Raw genomic sequence first — 18,699 nt, 5'->3', positions numbered from 1 at the left:
GTGTGTACTGTATATGGTCACTTAAAGGATTATTGACCATATATATATATATATATATATATATATATATATATATATATATATATATATATATATATATATATAAATCTGAAAAAAATTAAATACAACAAAACGTAAACTTACAGTAACTACAATTTGAGATAATGGCATTTCTTTCTCTCTTTCTTTCTTTCTTTAATTCATGAGCAAACAGGCTATAACAGCACGCACTGCACACCAGGGCTAGCAATCTGACTTTTGTATCTGGTGTTGTCAAAACATACAATGTAAATTGATGCATTCTTTTAAGTGGAGTATTTACATTTTTAGAAATGAGAAGACTGTAATGTAACACAGTTTTCCCTCCCTACCAAACTGCAAACGTATTAACATTCAGAGTAAGAGAGAAGTGGAAGACTGTTGAGGTGTACGGGGGGCTAACATCTGGTGCATTTGGCAAAGACAAGCCGTGATAATTACATTTAAAGTGTGAGTGGAGGAGAGGAGAAGGGAAGAATAAAAGAAGAGACAATGCATGTTGTGAAACCGTAAATCTGTCTCATCTAAAAACAACTCAGCTTGATAATACACTTACAAAAACTCTGCCCTTCTTACAAGCTGCAACGTTTGCCAAGCACAACTGTTATGGAAATCACCACATGGCTGAGTGGTTTATAATACACAACAAACATAACCCTTCATCTCACTTCTTTAGCACAACGTCCAGTGAGAACAATGTCCCCAATTTGCAAAGGGAAAGAATTAGAGAGCGGTGGAGGGAGGGGAATGAGGGGAGGCACGGTTTAAAGGATAACCGTGTGGTAAGTGAGAGACTTCTTAGGTGACGTGAAAGAGACATTTTTAATTCAATTTTCTGCACTTTGGAATTTATATTCTAGGTGATAATTAAGAGGAAAACGTTGATTTGAATTCTAACTGAATACACAGGAAGAGCACTCACATGGTGCACACATTACATGCACTATTCACCAGTTTTCAGTGGAAAAAACTGGATTACTAAAGAGTGAAACTCAAAATGTGTGTGTGTGTGCGCGCGCGTGTAACATCCAGTACCATCATCTATGATGGATTATCAGCTACAGGCCTGCCCTGGATGAGCCCTTAGATGAAATTGGAGCAGCGAGCTGCACGCTAAAACCTGACAGGGACAGCTGGTCAAGGATAAACTTCATGCGGCTGTTTAGCTTCAAAGCCAAAGATCGGTCAAAGAAGAAAAAAAGCGGGGTCCGTGGGTTAATCTGGAACAGGAAACTTTTACTTTTACTTGAAATGTTATGTTTGTTGAGAAAAAAACTAAATATGCAGAAGCAATGTTAGAATCCATACTTTCGTTTTCAGAGCCAGTTATTCTGTTGAGAGTTACTGGGGGCTGGAGCATGGCAAGAGGCAAGGTACAGACAAAAACTTTAAAACTCACCCTTACAGAACATTTCCAGTTGACATAAAATGTATTTAGACTCAGGAGAAAACATAGTGTATTATAAGTACGAAACATGTTTTAAAACATGTGAGTGGAGTCTAAATAAATATATCCCTTCTGTAAATGATAAATAAATAAATAAAAGCTACTGTATACTGTACCTAAGCAATAAAAATAGTTAAAGACAAGACCATGGAGCAGTTCTACATCACATGCACTATATACTCTACACCCTTTCTATCCACAATAATCACAATAATCAATTTAACCCCTTAACGCTGATTGACGCAAATTTGTATCACACCTCTTCCCTTCAAACTGCAGCCAAGATAGCGCATGTATTCCCCCAATGCCTGTTTGTGCATATTCGATACATACCTAGGAACCTTTTGCAAGCACTGGTTTCTCATTTATTCCTGCTGTCGCTAATTTGCATCATACCTGCATCATACCTGAATTTGTATGTTTTCTATGTTCTATACACAAATTAACAATCTCCACTTAATTTAACATCAGCTTGAAATCAAATGAAAAGACAAATAATTTTAATTTTTTTTATTGTAAATAAATTCAGGCATCAAGGGGTTAAAGCTTTTACTAAATTAATGCATAACATTTTTAAAATCTTTAGACTGGTAATTTCAATGGATTTCAGTAGCTCATGTATTTTACGCAGTTTGGGGTTGATCATTAATTACACATGGTCTCCATAAATTATGTGCTGAACATTTCCAGAGGAACTGTTGAACTAAAAGAAGAGAAATAAAACAATCCTCCGATTCAGAATTTTTCTGATGTGCTAAACTTGTAAAAAGTCTGGAGATACCTTAAAATTACTTCAGTGGTTACTTCAGAGGATTTTGCAACAGAGAAGATAACCTGAACAGAATAAAGACCTGTACTGAAAGTCTCACAGCCTCCCGCTGTCTGTCAGTCTGTCTCCTGTTGGTATATTAAATTCTCTTTAGATATAATAATGCTTTTGGCCACATGATTACATGTTTGACGTAATATATATAATATATATATATATATTACGTTTTATATTTATATCTATATATATAGATATAAATATGTATATTAGCCAAACTGCAATTTCAGACAGATAGAAGAACACTGAGGGCGGATAAAGATCCAAATGGATTATTTTCCAGCTGAGGATGCATCAGATACCGACTTTATCTGACAAGAATGATGGTGAACCCTGAAATTCATTGCAAGGCATCACATCCATGCAGCAGAGGCAGAGCCAGACGTTGTAAACATTCGGTGCTTAGCCCAAACCTAGGTGGGTCCGGGGGCATGCACCCCCGGGGAGATTTTTTCCCCATTAAGCCGGCTAAATACACCATTTTTCATGCTGTTTGAGATGATAGACTGCCTAAAAATCTATACACTATCTGGGAAAAAGATGATGGTTTCTTTGGAAAATAATCGTCCTGTAGAGCTACAATCAATTCTTTATTTAATTGTTCTCCAGCAATAGTTAATCCAAAACACACCAAATGTTGAGGATCACTCATTTTCACTCCTGGCAACTAAAAAGAGACAAAAATTATCTGATGTTACTATTTTTAAGTTACATAACCAAGCTACAGTATAAATATGTTGTAACAGGAATCTCTAAGCACCTCATGATTCCATTTGATTATGATTCAGAGGGCTGCGGTACGATTATAAAATAATTACAAAATCTTCCAATAATCTCTTTTTCTTTGATTTCTGGATAATTACTAAGCATTTCATTTGCACATTAAAATCCTAAACAAAACGTCTCCTCATTAGATTAAAAGGACTAGATTTCATCCCTAATTTACTTTACGGATTTCAGCTCCTTTATGGTCACCACCGTCCTTCTCTCACCCCTACTGATCATAAACTTAACATATCATCATAAAGATGCTAAAATTTTAAATGCATATCTTATTCTCTTACATTTACTTCTAGCATCTGTGCTCCCTTTACTCATCTTCTATTCACTCCTTTCTTCTAAATGCATTTTCATCTCTTGTCGCTCTTCCATTTCACCTGCTTCCCTAGTCCCTATATTCCAATGTGCAGTTAATCCAGCCGCTGCCCCTTGCTGTGATGCCTGTCCTTCCTCTTCCCTAGCTGACTCATCTGTGTGACAATATAGTCCCTCAAACACAGTCAGATCAGCTAACATCAGCTAGCAAGTAGTGATGAGTGGATGAGGCATTATGAAGCTTTGGGGCTTTAAGCTAAGCAAACACAGTTGCATCTGATAATGTGATGTGATTGAAACAGTAATATTAATTAAACTAGCCTATTATTACTTTTGTTAGATTAGTACAGGAACATCTGAAATCTAAAAAAAATTTTTGAATATGCTGGAAAAGTTAATTGTGAGCACCAGAACTAGACTGAGAGATTAAAGACTTAAAAAGTTTTTGAGTTAATTAGCTGATAAGAGCTCTTCTCAGGTCGACATTTTTGTATAATAAATAATTTATTCTGAAAATCTTATATTAGCCTCGAAATCTGACGAACATCTCTACCAGCGAGATTATATCACCTAATAACATCTAACTAGCCAGCAATACAGTCACTTAACTCAAGTGTTACAATTGCTACTAAACTACTCACAAACCTGAAGTCCCTGTCATCCACGGTTCACTGTCTGACGCTGCTTCTCTCTGTGAACAGCCGGTGAGGTTTACCTGGTTTGTTAGCACGCTCGCTCACTGAGGGGGCGCCAGTGAAACAACACAGACGACAGCCTCTTATCACAACGACAAAGAAGAAAAGTTCTATTTTTCTTCTTCTTTAGTGTTTATTAGCAGTCGGCAAACCGGCTGAAAGATGCATTACCGCCACCATGGTAAAAGAGCTTGAAATGAAACAAAGTGGAACTTATTTTAAAAACCTAAAAGATCTGGGGCTTAAGCCCAATTAGCAAATATTGCAGCAGTGCAATAGTGTATTTTTAAAAACTATGGTTCATGAGCCCAGCCAGGGTGGGGAAAGGGCTGCTGACATGTTTTTCCGAGGCATTTTTTACTGGAAGAAAGACATTATTTCCCAGATTTGCAATGTAAGCCACAAAAACAAATACCACTGTTACTGAATGTGTTTGAAAGACAGACGGTGACTCATCAACAATGTGTTATTTAACAGTAGATTAAATATTAACTAGCAGCTGAGAACAGTCAAAACCCCTGAGGAGGGTGGTGGTAAGACAATAACAGATTGATGGAGAGAGAAAAAAAAGAGGGAGTGATAATGAGACAGGCAATGAAAGGACAAGCGGAAGGAAGAAAAAAGAATGTAGAGACAGAGTGTGTCTAGATTAACACAGTAACTAAAGTATGCACTGACCTCCACCTATGTCTGTACTGTTTGCGAAAGCATGTGGTTAATCCCCACTGTCACAACACCTAATATTATGTACCTCAAGTCAAATTGATCATTTATTGGATAATCACAACTTTCATTAGCCAAAAACACGTTCTCATGAAAGATTCATTCAGGCAATCACAACATTGTGTTCTTAATAACTTTTCAAATATGGACTAACAAAGAATTCTTCTCTGACAGGAAAATCACATACTGAGCGCCACTCTAGATACTTAAAGCAACATTATGTAGTAATGCCTGTATTAGAATTCATTCACCCTATTACAAGGCAGTGTGCCAACAAAATGATTTTAAAGTTGTTAATTTAAGATAAAAATACTACAATGTTGCTTTTAAAGAGGGTAGTAAGAATTAAAATAGTGTGAAATTGGTCATCGGAGAGTTATGTTGTACTTTCAACACAAAACTATTTAATCAACACATTAAACAGAACACATTTTGTTCTGTAGTGTAGCAAATATGAGAAAAAATGAGAAAAGCAGCATATGTAGAGAAAGTCAACTTGAGTGTCTTATGACCCATATGAACCCCCATGAACAATTAGACACAGAGAGTACGTAATGATTGTGTGCGTGCGTGCGTGCGTGCGTGCGTGCGTGCGTGCGTGCGTGCGTGCGTGCTTGCATCCATGACTCTCACATCGCATTTACATACAGATATTGAACAAATAAGCACACAAACAGCATTAACCATTCCTGCAGTTCTTTTTTTTTGCTCACACACAAAGCATCAGGCCCTTTGAGCTCTGTGTTGTCATCCTGGCACCTCTGTAGTTTCACTCTGGGCTTCAGAACGAAAGTAAAAAAACAAGACAACAGAGTCTTTTGAAGTCTCCTCTCCCCTGTTTTGTCAAAGAACTTTGACAAGAGTGGAGGAGGAGCGTTGATGAGAACAAGAGGAGATGGCTCCTAATTGGCTGCATGAAGAAGAGGAGGACAAGGCCAAGGAGGCTTCCTAATAAAACTCTACTGTGAGAGACAGCATGCGTGTGTGCGTAAACTGCAATCTCACCAAAGGCCTGCATACCAGCATTTAAAACGGGAAAATTTCATGGCTAAATCAATTCATTCCAATGAAATTGCTGCAATCTATGGATTCAGTTATAGGGGTGAAAAAAATGTTTTGCAGTGAGATGTACTTTGGTGAACTTTGAACTGCATATTATGCCATTGACCAATAGCAAGCCATCTTAACAGTGCTGTCCTTTCAGTGTACAGAGAGCTAGAGCCCAAAATGGAGGTTATCTTAGCTTATTAGCTGTGTTAGACCACTGACTTTTATTTAGCATCCTCTGACAGAGTGTAAACTGCTAAAAAAGTTAAGACAGAATTAAAGGGCTATAAACAATCTACAAGTGTGTAAACATTTAGTCTGATTAGCAATAGTGCTAATGAACTGGCTAGCTTACAGGTAGCCAGTTCATTAGGTCAGAGAGTTTTCTTCCCCCTCTTCAATACTTAAGTCTTTACTGTAAAATCCTGAGAACAAATCCTGTGACCAGGCCATACATGTCTGGAATAATTTCATTCCGCATATCATAAAGATTGATAAAGAAACTGCATTATTTTGTCAATTTGATCCTGAATAGTTACAGGTACTAGGTGCGAGCAAATCTCATTTTACAAAAGTGCAAGGAACAGTTGATACATTTAGAAAATTCAAGTGCTGTTATTGTTTTTGTGGTGTCGTCAGTGCGATGTTTTTGGCAAATACTGTAGGCCTACATCTATATTAATTCTACAACTTTTGCAAATGAGCAGGCAGCTGTAATGCAGTATTTCACTGCATTAGTAATGCAGAACCTCTCTGCAATAGTAATGAAGGACAGATTGAGGATAGAAGTATGATGGGGGGGGTTCTATAATGGCCATTACCATACACTAGGGCTGACCCTGAATAGCTGAAGGTTCGATGCTTCGATGGGCTAAGCCTGATTTGACTGTCAATCTCACAGTCAAAGCTTCGCAGCAGAACAAGGATCATGCCATTTGACGATATGGAGGTGCTCAACGTCTGATAGAACTACCAGTTTTTTCCCATTAAGTTAATATACAGCTTATTACAATATAAATTTCAACAAATAATGCTGTAAATAAACATGTGAAAAGAAAGAAGCTTTTAATGTTTTTAAAGTGCATGAATAAATTCAAAATTGTAACTCAAAGCATGGGGGTCAGTGCACATGTGTAGGCGTAGCATGTATGTGTGTCTATGGTGTGTATGTGTTAAGTAGCAGTAGAGGAACATCTGCTGAAGAGACAGAGCCCCTGCTTCACCGATGTTGTGCCAAGTTGTCCGCACCTCGCGGGACGTTTGGATCATTTATCACCATTGATGAACCATACAAAGAATATTATATTGTTTTTAGATAGTGCTTGAAATAGACCCGGGAGGAACTGCAACGTGCATGCAGTTGTCCGCCGCATAGCATGCACGCAAAAATGTGCACAAGACCGGTGAATGGCAGGTAAGCAGAGAGAAAATGGTAAAACAATAATCCTCAGTTTAGCTGTAAATGTACAGTGTAAGCTGTACATGTGCAGTGACTGATAAATTGAGACTGCAGCTCTGCAACTTACACACACTACCGTGTGTAACCCCTCGCTCGCAATCACCACGCACAAACACACACATGATTTGACTATCTGTCGACTAAAGGCAAGACTTGACAATTCTGATTCGACTATGTAAATCCTTAGTCAGGGACAGCCCTACACATTATTCAAACATGCAAGCATACAGCAAGATTGTGGACGCCGTCATGAGTCTGATATACAGTAACAACAAAGCTATTCTTATGTACTGTATGTACAGCAATGCAGCATTTTCTGGATATTCTGTCAAACTTCAGCACCATACAGTTTATTGTGAAAAGAGTTGAGAAATATATGTCACAATAAAAACATAAGACATCCCATAATGTGTAAGCATGCACACACACACATATGCACAACAACTGGTTGAGAAAATCCCTAGATGCTGCTCTCTCAACCAACTTTTCAAAACAAGCATTAGAAGCCTGGAAGGGCGGAGGAGATGGAAGAGACTGAGATAAAGCGACAGAGAGGAAAAAAAGGGGCTGGATGAGAAAAATGAGAGGCGGAGGGGAAAAGAGTAAATTAGAAAGTCAAGAAGAAAAAGGAGCAGAAAGAGGAAAGAAAGAAAATAAAACAGAGTAGCAGAGAAAGTGAAGAGGAAGACCATTTTCAAAAAGAAGAAAACAAAAAAAAATGAACTAAAGAGAGAGTGAGAAAGACAGAGCATGAAAAAAGAGAGAAAAGATGATGACAAAGACAAGGGGAGGATAGAGAAAGCGAAAGTAGAGAGCGAGCAATGTGCTGTCACTGAGTGAAATGCCATCCGGCTTGTCACATATCTCTACAATATTAATTACACTGTGCCACGCATCTGAATAATGGAACAGCCCTATTTAACCAGACTGAATAATTTAGCAGCTGCTTGGCCTAGTGTATATAACAGGATCAATAAGCACCGAGTACAGGTAATGAAATTCCAAAGGGAACCTCAAGGAGGAAAGTTGAGTTCACCTCAGAGTTGGAGCCCATCCAGACAACCTGTGAGTGTGTGTGTTTCTGCTTTAATAGTGTGTGCACACCAGTGTTGGGCACACACTATAATAATATAATAATAATATTACTTTCCCAGTAACTAAGTAGTGGAAATAATTACTTTTCTAAAACGGTAATATTATTACTAGTTACTAAGGCAAGTAACGCTGCGTTACTCGTTACTGAACGCACCATCCTTGACGTAAATCCACGACTGCGACAGCTCTGCGGGACCGGACCTTCTGTTGTTCATGTTCACTGAGAGCCAAAACTAAAGGAAGAAAGGAGAACGAGGGAGAGAGGTGTTCTTTCCACAGCTGTAAGTAGCCGCTGCCATTATTGTGTCACAGTCTAAGATGCAAAGAACATTGTCATCTAGTGTAAACTCTGTGCGACCAGCAAAAGTCTTTCAGCAAACAATTCTACATTTGAAGCATCTGCTGAAGCAGCACAGCAACGTGAAACATAACGTTTTGAATACTGCTCTTATAAATAGGCTACATGTGCAGCAAAACCGCTGTTTAAAAGTCGGGATTTACATGCTTTATTTTTTTATTTCAGCCGGTGGTGTTAAGAAACGTTAGGCCTAGGCCTGTTATGGATATGATGTTAGTTAAAAAGTCAAGGGAGAGGCTTTGTTTGGGGGTGAAGGGGGCTGGTAGGGAAAGCAGTGTTTCCCATAATTAGCCTATAATTTGGATAATTATCAACATGTACAGCCACATATTGATTTTCCAAATTTTTACTAGGTGTACTTAAAATCATTTTTGATTAAGTAGCTGTATTGAGGAGCTTATATTCGTGCAGCGCCTCCTGGCTCGCTCCCTCTTTCTGTCTCTCTCTCTCTCTCTCTCAATTCAATTCAATTGAAATTAGCTTTATTGGCATGAATGTGTAACAATATTGCCAAAGCATCATACATACAACATAAGAACAATCAACCCCATACATTTCATTAAACAAGTAATTAAAGTGTAAAGTAATCAAAGCGTATGTGTGAAAAAAATGAAGAAATATTAAAAATGAAAATAAAATAAATAAATAAAACAGTAAGCATGTGTGTGTTTGTGTGTGTGTGTGTGTGTTAAAAAATATATATATTAAAAATAAAATAAATAAATAAAACAAACAGTAAGCGTGCGTGTGTGTTAAAAAAATTTAAATATATTAAAATTTAAATAAATAAATAAAACAGTAAGCGTGTGTGTTAAAAAATAAAAATATATAAAAAAATAAAAATAAAATAAATAAATGAAACAGTAACGTGTATGTGTGTATATATTAATAGACAAAAATTTTTTTTTTAAATAATTAATTGATTACTATAATAAATTACTATATTGATAACTGAAAATAATAATAAAATAAATTTAAAAAAAAATCTGTGTCAAATGTAAAAACAAAACAATTACTAAAATATCAAACGATCAAAATAATAATAATGTGAAAATCTGTACAATTATTTATCAGTCTGAGGTTCCACTGGTTGTCCTCACTTCATGGCATGATTAGACATATTTTGCAGCAATTATTTCACATTTGGGCATTTCTCCCAGTAAATAGGGGAGTTTCTGTCTCTCTCTCTCTCTCTCTCTCTCTCTCTCTCTCTCTCTCACTCTCTCGTGAACTCCGCTGCACAAACCTGTCCAACATTAGAATAACACCCCCGCTGTCATTCTGTGGGAAACACTGGAAAGTAATATAGTAACATAACCAGTAACGTAACTAGTTACTTTTATCACCAAGTGATAAGTAAAGTAATAATATTACTTTTTTAAGGAGTAATAAGTAACATATTACAATTTCTGAGTAACTTGCTCAAAACTGGTGCCCACACATTCTTTCGTTTTTATTTACTGTTAGCATGATATGTAATTAAAGGGTAGTTTTGGTGTTTTCAAACATGGGCCCTATTTTCACATATTTTGGTATCAAAAAGCTTCAGTGGCTGCAACTTATTCCTCAGGGCAATGGTGCCAGTCAAAATTACATCCATAAAAAGTGCATATTTTTTCTCACTGACAGACTGAGGCTGTTATATGAGGTGCCAAACAAACATCATGGGAAGAATCCCTACAAGTGACTCCCAGTGACACCCTTTGTTTTTACCATGAAAAAGAAGTCTCGCTCAAGGACAATTCTCACTCTGAAATTTCATGAGAGGCGAGTTGAAGAAACCGGTGGAAACATCAGTCACAGTTAAAGAGAGGAGTTTGTTGTGTTGAAGTAAAGTCTTGCTAGCAGTTTCACTATGTATGCAACAAACTCATCTCCCTCGTTTCCACCGGCGTTTCCTGCAACAACTCGCCTCTTATGAGAGTTCATAGTGAGAATTGTCAGAGTGACTATAATACATAGGAGACTGCTGTTTGTTTCCTGTTTTCAACCAGCAGTCAACGTGGCTTTTTTTTTCAAACCACGACGTAAGTTTTAGTGGCATCTAGTGTTGAGGATTGCAACTTGCAACAAATGTATCACTGTGCATTCACTTGCTCCTCGGACAAAATAAGTACTTTTTAATAAATGTTGTCATGTTGGGTAATATGGAGGACTTGTTGGGATCTCTGCTCAAGAGAATTTAGGGGGTAAGGCTCGGGGGGTCACTTTACTACCTGCTAGAACCCCACTGTGGATTGAGCCACCGACCTTCCTGTTTCTCTAACTTTTAGGCTACCATAAATTAATTGGCAATTAAATTAAATTAAACAGTCCATTTAAAATCCAGTCAGTAAGGTGCATTGAGGCAAACATACTTTCAAACATAACTTGGTCTCTCATCACATGCAGCCCCTAATGAATGTACATGGGTGTTGTTCCCCTGGCTCCATCTGGTTCCACCTGGCCTGCATCAACAAGGTTTAGCCCACTGGGACATGCATACTGTGGTTGCATGCTGAGGTAATGCAGTTGCTTTTCTGGGCTGTAAATAAGTTTTAACACAGTGATATGCAGTATAATGTTCCTTTGTCTTGGCTAACCTCCTTACTGCATATTAACATACACAAATATTTAACATATTTTGCTTTTCAGATTCACAGACACTGTACAGACATACTATGTAGATAATGCAGGGTGCGAATTATGCAGTGACAACCGGGGGTCAACTTTTTTTCCAGGTCCAAAAGAAAACCCAGTACAGCACAGGCGCAGGCTTCAGTGAACTAAAATCTAACAATGCTTACTATAGCCTTGCTTATTTAACTAATGTCATCAGTATGAAGATGATGATAAATCAAATTCATTACACCAGTTCATGTGTGCCCCAACTTTTGTAGTCAGAGGTCACCAAGTATTCTGGAGCAAAACTGCCAGCAAGTCAGACACACAACAGCAGACCATCATGACCGCTCAAAACAAACCCATACAGTGTTGATAGAGAACTAAAGACACATAAAATACAGTCTGCATTATTATATCTAATTCCTAATTTTTATCATTCTCATCAAGTTTAAAGTTTCAACTTAATCTTTTTCAACAAATATCTCCTTTCTTCTTGCTCATGTTGACCGTGAATGATGTAATCTGTGTCCAATAAAGTAGTAGTCAGACACTGTTGTTGGAGAATTGGGATTTTTTTGGGAATTCCTGAGTTAAAACAAATGGCATGTTTATTGTGAAAGGACTCACAAAAGACTTCATATGAAATAATAAACTCTATATTGATGTAAAAATGTATCTCTACAATAACTAATCCCCAATTTCACTGCTCATGCCCCAGTGTTAGCTGACAATTACATAAAATATGAAATTACATAGTGATAATGAAATGATAGGGTGGGCTCTCAGCTAGCTAACATCAGATAGCTCATTTTAAATAAAAGAAACACGAATCTCTGAAGGTAGGAAAGTTAAGTGTATTAAAGCAGCTAGATAGTTAACTACTGACATTAACCTGCTGCGTCTCCATTAGCGTGTGATGCACCAGACTGGAGCAGCTGCGCTGCGAGTGATGCAAATGGACAAGACGTTCAGATAACGTCATGTTAGGGGTGTCTGAAATCGTATTTCGTAAGGCATGAATACTGGAAATATATTGAAATAATTACAATTACAGGTAAGAAAGACCCCCCTGAACTGTTGTTTTTGCCTCTTTTTGGGGGGGTCCAAGCCTTAACTAGGGGGTCAGAACATTCAAATATGCCAGTCCCTGGGAGGGACGTCTGCTCTCCTGTAAAAAGGTTGAAGCAATAGTGTCATTGTCCTTCCAGTGAATGTGTTTTTGTGTTCACATTGTGTATGTCTGTGTGTGTCCCTTAGGTAATGCAGCCATGTGCATGCATTCGTGTGTGAGCGAGTGTCTATGCAAATGTCTCAATGGAGCCTGTGTGTGTATATGTAGAACAGTGCCTCGGCTGGGCACGGCAACCCACAATTAATCAGCCCTGCCATCCTCCCCTCCCTGGGAAATGGATGTAAGCAAAAAGTTAAAAGACTTAATTCATAAATAAATCACACAGTAAATAAGAGGTGTTTGTGTTGCCTGCGACAGTAGACGAGCCTGTACGTAAGCCAACAGAGGGAGAAGATTTACTCTCACCGCTGCACATGCTGAATGAGGCAAGACCATGGAAGACAATAAATATGCATTACTGGTGGCCAGTAGTGTAGAATACCAAGGGCGTAGAATTAGGTAAGGACAGTAGGAACATGTCCCTTCCATTATACAGTGACTACGGAATCGTCCGTAGCAATAATTATGATAGAAAATGTAAATATAACCACTGTTGTCCATTAGTGTCTACTCAATGTACACTGCTCAAAAAAGAGAACACTTAATCATCACAGTATAACATCAAGTTAATTAAATTTCAGGGACATCAATCTGTCCAGTTAGGAAGCATAAGTGATTGTGAATCACTGTCACCTGATTTGGTTTAAATGAAAGTGACAACAGGTGCACTGGAGAGGCAACAGCAAGACAATCCCCAATAAGGGAATGGTTTTTCATGTGGTGTTCACAGACAATTGCTCTCTCCTTATTCTTCCTGACTGATGGTTCTCTAATTTTGTGTTTTGCTAGTGTCCTTGTCAATACTGGTTGCATGAGGAGGTGCCTGCAGCATATTCAGACTTCACAGGTAGTCTAGCTCCTTGAGGATGGTATATATCTATAAGTGCCATTGCAAGGTTTGCTGTATCTCCCAGCACAGTCTCAAGAGCATGGAGGAGGACTACAGCACTATGCAGCTCGATTGGCATTCACCAGAGAACACCAGAATTATCATTAGAAGTCCACCACTGGCGCCCCGTTGTCTTCACAGATGAGAGCATACTCACACTGAGTACATGTGACAAATGTGAAAGAGTCTGGAGACACTGTGGTGAACATTATGCTGCCTGCAATATCATCCAACATCACCGGTTTGGCGGTGGGTCATTGATGGTGTGGGGAGGCATATCCTCAGAGGGTCACACAGACCTCCATGTGCTAGCCAACAGTGCCCTGACTGCTGTTAAGTATGGGGATGAAATCCTCAGAGCCATTGTCAGACCTTTCACCGGTGCAGTAGGCCCTGGATTCCTCCTGGTGCACGGCAATGCTGGGCCTCTTGTGGCCAGAGTGTACAGGCAGTTCCTGGATGATGAAGGCCATTGACTGGCTCTCACGATCCCCAGACCTGAATCCAATTGAGAAGCTCTGAGACGTTATGTATCATGCATCCGACGGCACAAAGTAGCACCACATACTATCTAGGAGCTCACTGATGCCCTGATACAGATCTGGGAGGAGATGCCCCAGGACACCTCATCTGCCATCTCATCAGGAGCATGCCCAGATGTCAGGAGAGCATACAGGCACGTGGGGGCCATACTACTGAGTCACACTATGAGCTGCCATGATGAAAGTCATGTAGGTTGAATCAACCTGTGTTTTCATTTTTTTTTACTTTGATTTTCTGTGTGATTTTGAAATCAGCTTCAGTTGGTTGGTGATTTTGGTTTCCATTGACTGTTGCTACATCATTTAGTTCTCAACAAATTATACAATGTACAGTAAAGAACTTTGAACATTGAACTATTATCTTTATTGAGATCAGATGTGGTGATTTGGTATAGAAACGTTTAACAGTTAGCTACAAAGCAAGAGAATAGCATTTCCCAAAAGGCAGATTTGGGTGTCTGTCAACTACAACAAGTATTAGTATCACTGTTAGAAAAAACAAGTAATCTTAGATTTTGAGAATTAAGTCATACTATTATGAGAAAAAAGGTTGCAGTTTACAGTTATTTAGACTTGTAAAAAGCCATACCAGCACAGCAATAACATAGGCTAATGCACAGCAGCGTATAGAGAGGGTAGATTTAAAAAAAATAATTTATTCTCATTAAATTACAACTTTTTCCCACATAAATTATGATTTTATTCTACAAATGTCAGATAGCGCAGATATGTTTTGATTATATATATATTTGATTGTGGATTTTGCAAGTTTTGAACATGAGCAGAAAGGTCCTGAAACACAGGTGCTATTAAAGTCCTGGGGTTAATAAATTAATTTTAATTAATTAATTTATCACTGAAGGGAATAGGTGCCACGTGCACATTTAAAGAGGTTATTCCTCCAAACACAAAAGAGGAGGGAAGACTAACACACCTATGTAACCCTGTGGGTCTGTCTATTCATAAGAGATTATTTCTAACTCTGTTACACCTACATGTGTCTTGACCGAACATTTTGTGTTTCCCTTTACATAAATAAAGACATTTCCACCATTAATTGAATTACCATTGATTATTCGTATATCGCAATGGAGAAAAGTAAAATGAAAATTCTATTTTGCTCAACTGCTGTGTTGACATAGCAGCTCATTTTCACACTTGAACGGTAAGATATCATTTTGAGAGACACAATGCTGGATCCTTGCTTGCTTGCATGTAGGGTGGACATAACGGGAGCTCAGCATAGAAATGCACGCCAGCCGAGATAACACTTTTTGAGGCATGCTACATTCATCCTGGCCATACAGGACTTTGGGCTGTTTGTTGTTAAATGTGATTGTTGTTTAAACACAAGCAAAATGAGGTGTGGTTAGTAGAGGAGAGAGGTTGAACTGAAGATCAGACAATGCAGCAGGAAGCCAAGGCACCACAGTTACTGCTTTACTTTTTAAACACACTCACACCACATTCTTAACATGCCACGGAATTATTAAACATTCACACGCAAAGAGAGAGGGAGAGAGATAATCATATGGACACACAATCTACTTACTCAAGCATATATTTACAGGCACTGAGCCATAGTCTATAGAGTTATTACATCTCCACATTCTCTCACTCTCTATCTCTGTTTCAGTTTCTCTGGGTCTCGGTTCTCTCTGCTCGGTTTCTCTCCCAACTCATCTGGAAAACACAGCCATCACCATGGTCATTGTCCCCCAATCAATGGTCATTACTTATGGCATAAAACACACTTCTGAGCACTGCTTGGAGCTACAACACCCTTGCCCATTAGCTGCCTGCCTTTTGTAGCCATTTCAAGTGGTCAAGGTAGAATTCAAATGCAGAGTGATCATGCCTACTGTCTCAATAGCTGAAATAGCATCTATCAGCATTTAGTAATATGCTGCACTGTGCCAAATTCTATATGATCATTTCTTTTTAATACTCTTTCTTTTACATCAATATGCAATAAGCACATTGTGATGTGAATACGAAATTGCACAAAAATGCATACCCTCCTGTAATATATTTTGTAATTCTAAGATGCATTTAAAATTTTTGTTCTAAACATGGACTGTATAAAGGAAGAGGATGTACTCACTTTGATGTGTGATGTGTGTGATTGGTTCGCGGGCTACCGATGTAAGGCCTGTTTGGTAGTTTGGCTGAGACCATCTTGAATTTTTTAAGACACCAGATATTTGGACGAGAAGGTGGTGCTAGCTAGCGCCCTGCGATGGACTGTCCAGGGTGTACCCCGCCTTTCACCCCAAAGTCAGCTGGGATTGTCTCCAGCCCCCCCACAACCCTGTACGCAGGATAACGTGACGATGGATGGATGGATGGATGGATGGATGGATGGATGGATGGTGGTGCTAGCTAGCTTGTTTAGCAGCTTTAAGTGACTTAAGCATTAGCTTCCCTTTTCAGACAAAGAGGTTCCTGCTTGGTTTTAAGACTTCCGTTCAGTCCTTGTCACACACATAAACAATTGCACATGCATACACACAAGCAAGTGTCCTCAAAAATCCCTCCTTATCCCCCTGCAGAGCCTGCCTTTTTGCCATGACTTTCATTTTTATTAGTACACTTGGCATCTGATTAAGCGTTAATTAGCTAAGCTGCTGTGCTCCCACTGTCTATACACCGAATAAGGTCAAGAATAACAATGACATAACCATCAGGTTTCTTTGAGATCAACTCAGAAGTTCATGGACTGTGACAATACAAGTCATTTCTTTCATGGGGCAAGTACATTTCTTTTGATTCTGACAATAGCAGCAGAAAATAAGGTGACCTGCACAAAAGTGATAAAATTCAGCCAGTAGTCTGAGTACGGCTCTAACAAGACTGTCTTCACCAGAACAATAACTGCATCAGGCATTTGCTCAAACTCTTAAAGGACCTCTTTTTGTTTTCTGATAAGCAAACTAATTCTAAACCCTAACCTCATGCTATCTTGCGAATGACTCTCAGCAACAAAGGCCATTAGTATTACACCAGTATTATGACAGTGCTACAGTCCCAGCCCATGTTCTGATAGATAACAACACTGTATAAAAAATGCTGCGCCCTCATTTATTTGGGACCACAATGGGATGCCAATGGGAAAAAAAGTTAGATCTGTCTCAACTTTTGCCACAACCCAGTGCCCAAAAGGCAGTTTTTCTCAAGTCATGAAAATTTGACATTCTGGGGATGCATGGTTTCACAGAGCAATGACACACTGCTGCCTTATGTCAAGATGTTTCCAATGCAATTAAAAGGGAGTTTATTTTTCACTGATGCAAAACACAAATGTCATGTTTTGATGTCATTACTTCAGAATAAAAGAGCCATGGCTTTTTTGTAGACACCTACTGGGAAAATGTTAGTTTCTCCTCTGACAAGTAGCCTAAGAAGACAAAAATGCAACACAGCTCTGAAATACACACTCTTTTTTTTGACTGGAAAAAACTCTCTGCTGTGTTAATTCAGTATTGGTCTCTCCACCTGCACATACTGACCACGACTGTTCCAGGTGTTTCTGTCAAAAGGATTTCTGAAAAACGGAAATCACTGTTTAAACAAGGCCAAGAGGAGGGAAGTTCTTGCACCAGAAGAGTAAATTACAACATTCACCACAACAACCTTGATTATATACAGCAGTATAAGAGTATCTAATGTTTCAACATTTTTGTTTGTATGTGTCAACAAAATCTCTTGACAAACACTTTACGTTTTTGCCATGTCTGTTTCAGCCTAAATTATCTTGTAGCCATACCAGCAACACTCTGTAATAGCAGCATGCGTTGCCATGGCAATTAACAAGACTTGTGAATATCAAAGTCACAGAGACAAGAGGCTTATGACTTTCACACAGAGAGATCACTCAACTGACAAATGGATTAATTAAAGCTCGGGCTTACTTTTACCCTGAAAGGCGTTATTTCCTCTGATCACAGGCAAACAAAGGGTTCTCGCCAACAGTCCACATTTTATGCACTTCTACATTTAGTAATATTCCCAATCAGCTTATAAAATTTCTGTGGGAACATGATGTGTGTGCGTTTGTGTGTGTGTGTGTGGGAGGGGGGGGTTCTTGTACTTTATGAGAGCCAATGTGAATTTAAGACCTTCAGAATAATTTCCTTTCTCTTGGGACTTAGATTTAGTGTTAAAGCATTCACGATATTTTGGGAAATACATTTAGATGCTTGCTTGCCAAGAGTTATTTGAGAAGATCAACACAACTCTCATGTCTGTCTATCAAATATAAGACTACTACAGACAGCGACGAACCGGGGGACAGAGGGAAACAACAACCGGCTCTTAAATAGGTGGTATTATGCTCATTTTCAGGTTCAAAATCTTATTTAGGGGTTGTACCAGAACAGGTTTACATGGTTTAATTTTCAAAAAACACCATATTTTTCTCATACAGCACATTGCTGCAGCTCTTCTTTTCACTCTATGTGTTGTACGCTCCGCTCTTGAGCTACAGAGTGATGCATCTTACTTGTACAAAATCTTTGTTGGGAGTTGCACATGCGCAGTTCCCAGGTAAGGACTACTAGCCAATCAGAAGCAGAGAAGGGCGGGTCGTAAGAAACAAGGTAGTGTGATCCAAATCAAAGCCGCTTCAGACTGCAACCGTAACCTAGCAG

General features: G+C 38.7%; 1 protein-coding gene across 7 annotated transcripts in view; it reads right to left on the bottom strand.

The window, feature by feature from the left end:
• LOC123958888 (MAM domain-containing glycosylphosphatidylinositol anchor protein 1) overlaps positions 1–18,699 on the bottom strand; it is a 277,449-nt gene that overhangs the window by 162,466 nt on the left and 96,284 nt on the right. The window contains exon 1 of one of the 7 annotated variants that reach the window (XM_046032617.1): positions 4,053–4,167. The exons of the other annotated variants lie outside the window; for them this stretch is intronic. Within the exon in view, the coding sequence (XP_045888573.1) occupies positions 4,053–4,068 (16 nt within the window). The 5' untranslated portion in view covers positions 4,069–4,167. Of the gene's footprint in view, positions 1–4,052; positions 4,168–18,699 lie in introns of those variants that run through there. 7 annotated transcript variants of the gene reach the window in all.

Source organism: Micropterus dolomieu, linkage group LG20 (assembly GCF_021292245.1).
Source record: "Micropterus dolomieu isolate WLL.071019.BEF.003 ecotype Adirondacks linkage group LG20, ASM2129224v1, whole genome shotgun sequence".
Lineage (NCBI taxonomy): Eukaryota > Metazoa > Chordata > Actinopteri > Centrarchiformes > Centrarchidae > Micropterus > Micropterus dolomieu.
Note: the sequence above shows the minus strand (reverse complement) of the source record. Positions and strands in the feature narration are given on the sequence as shown.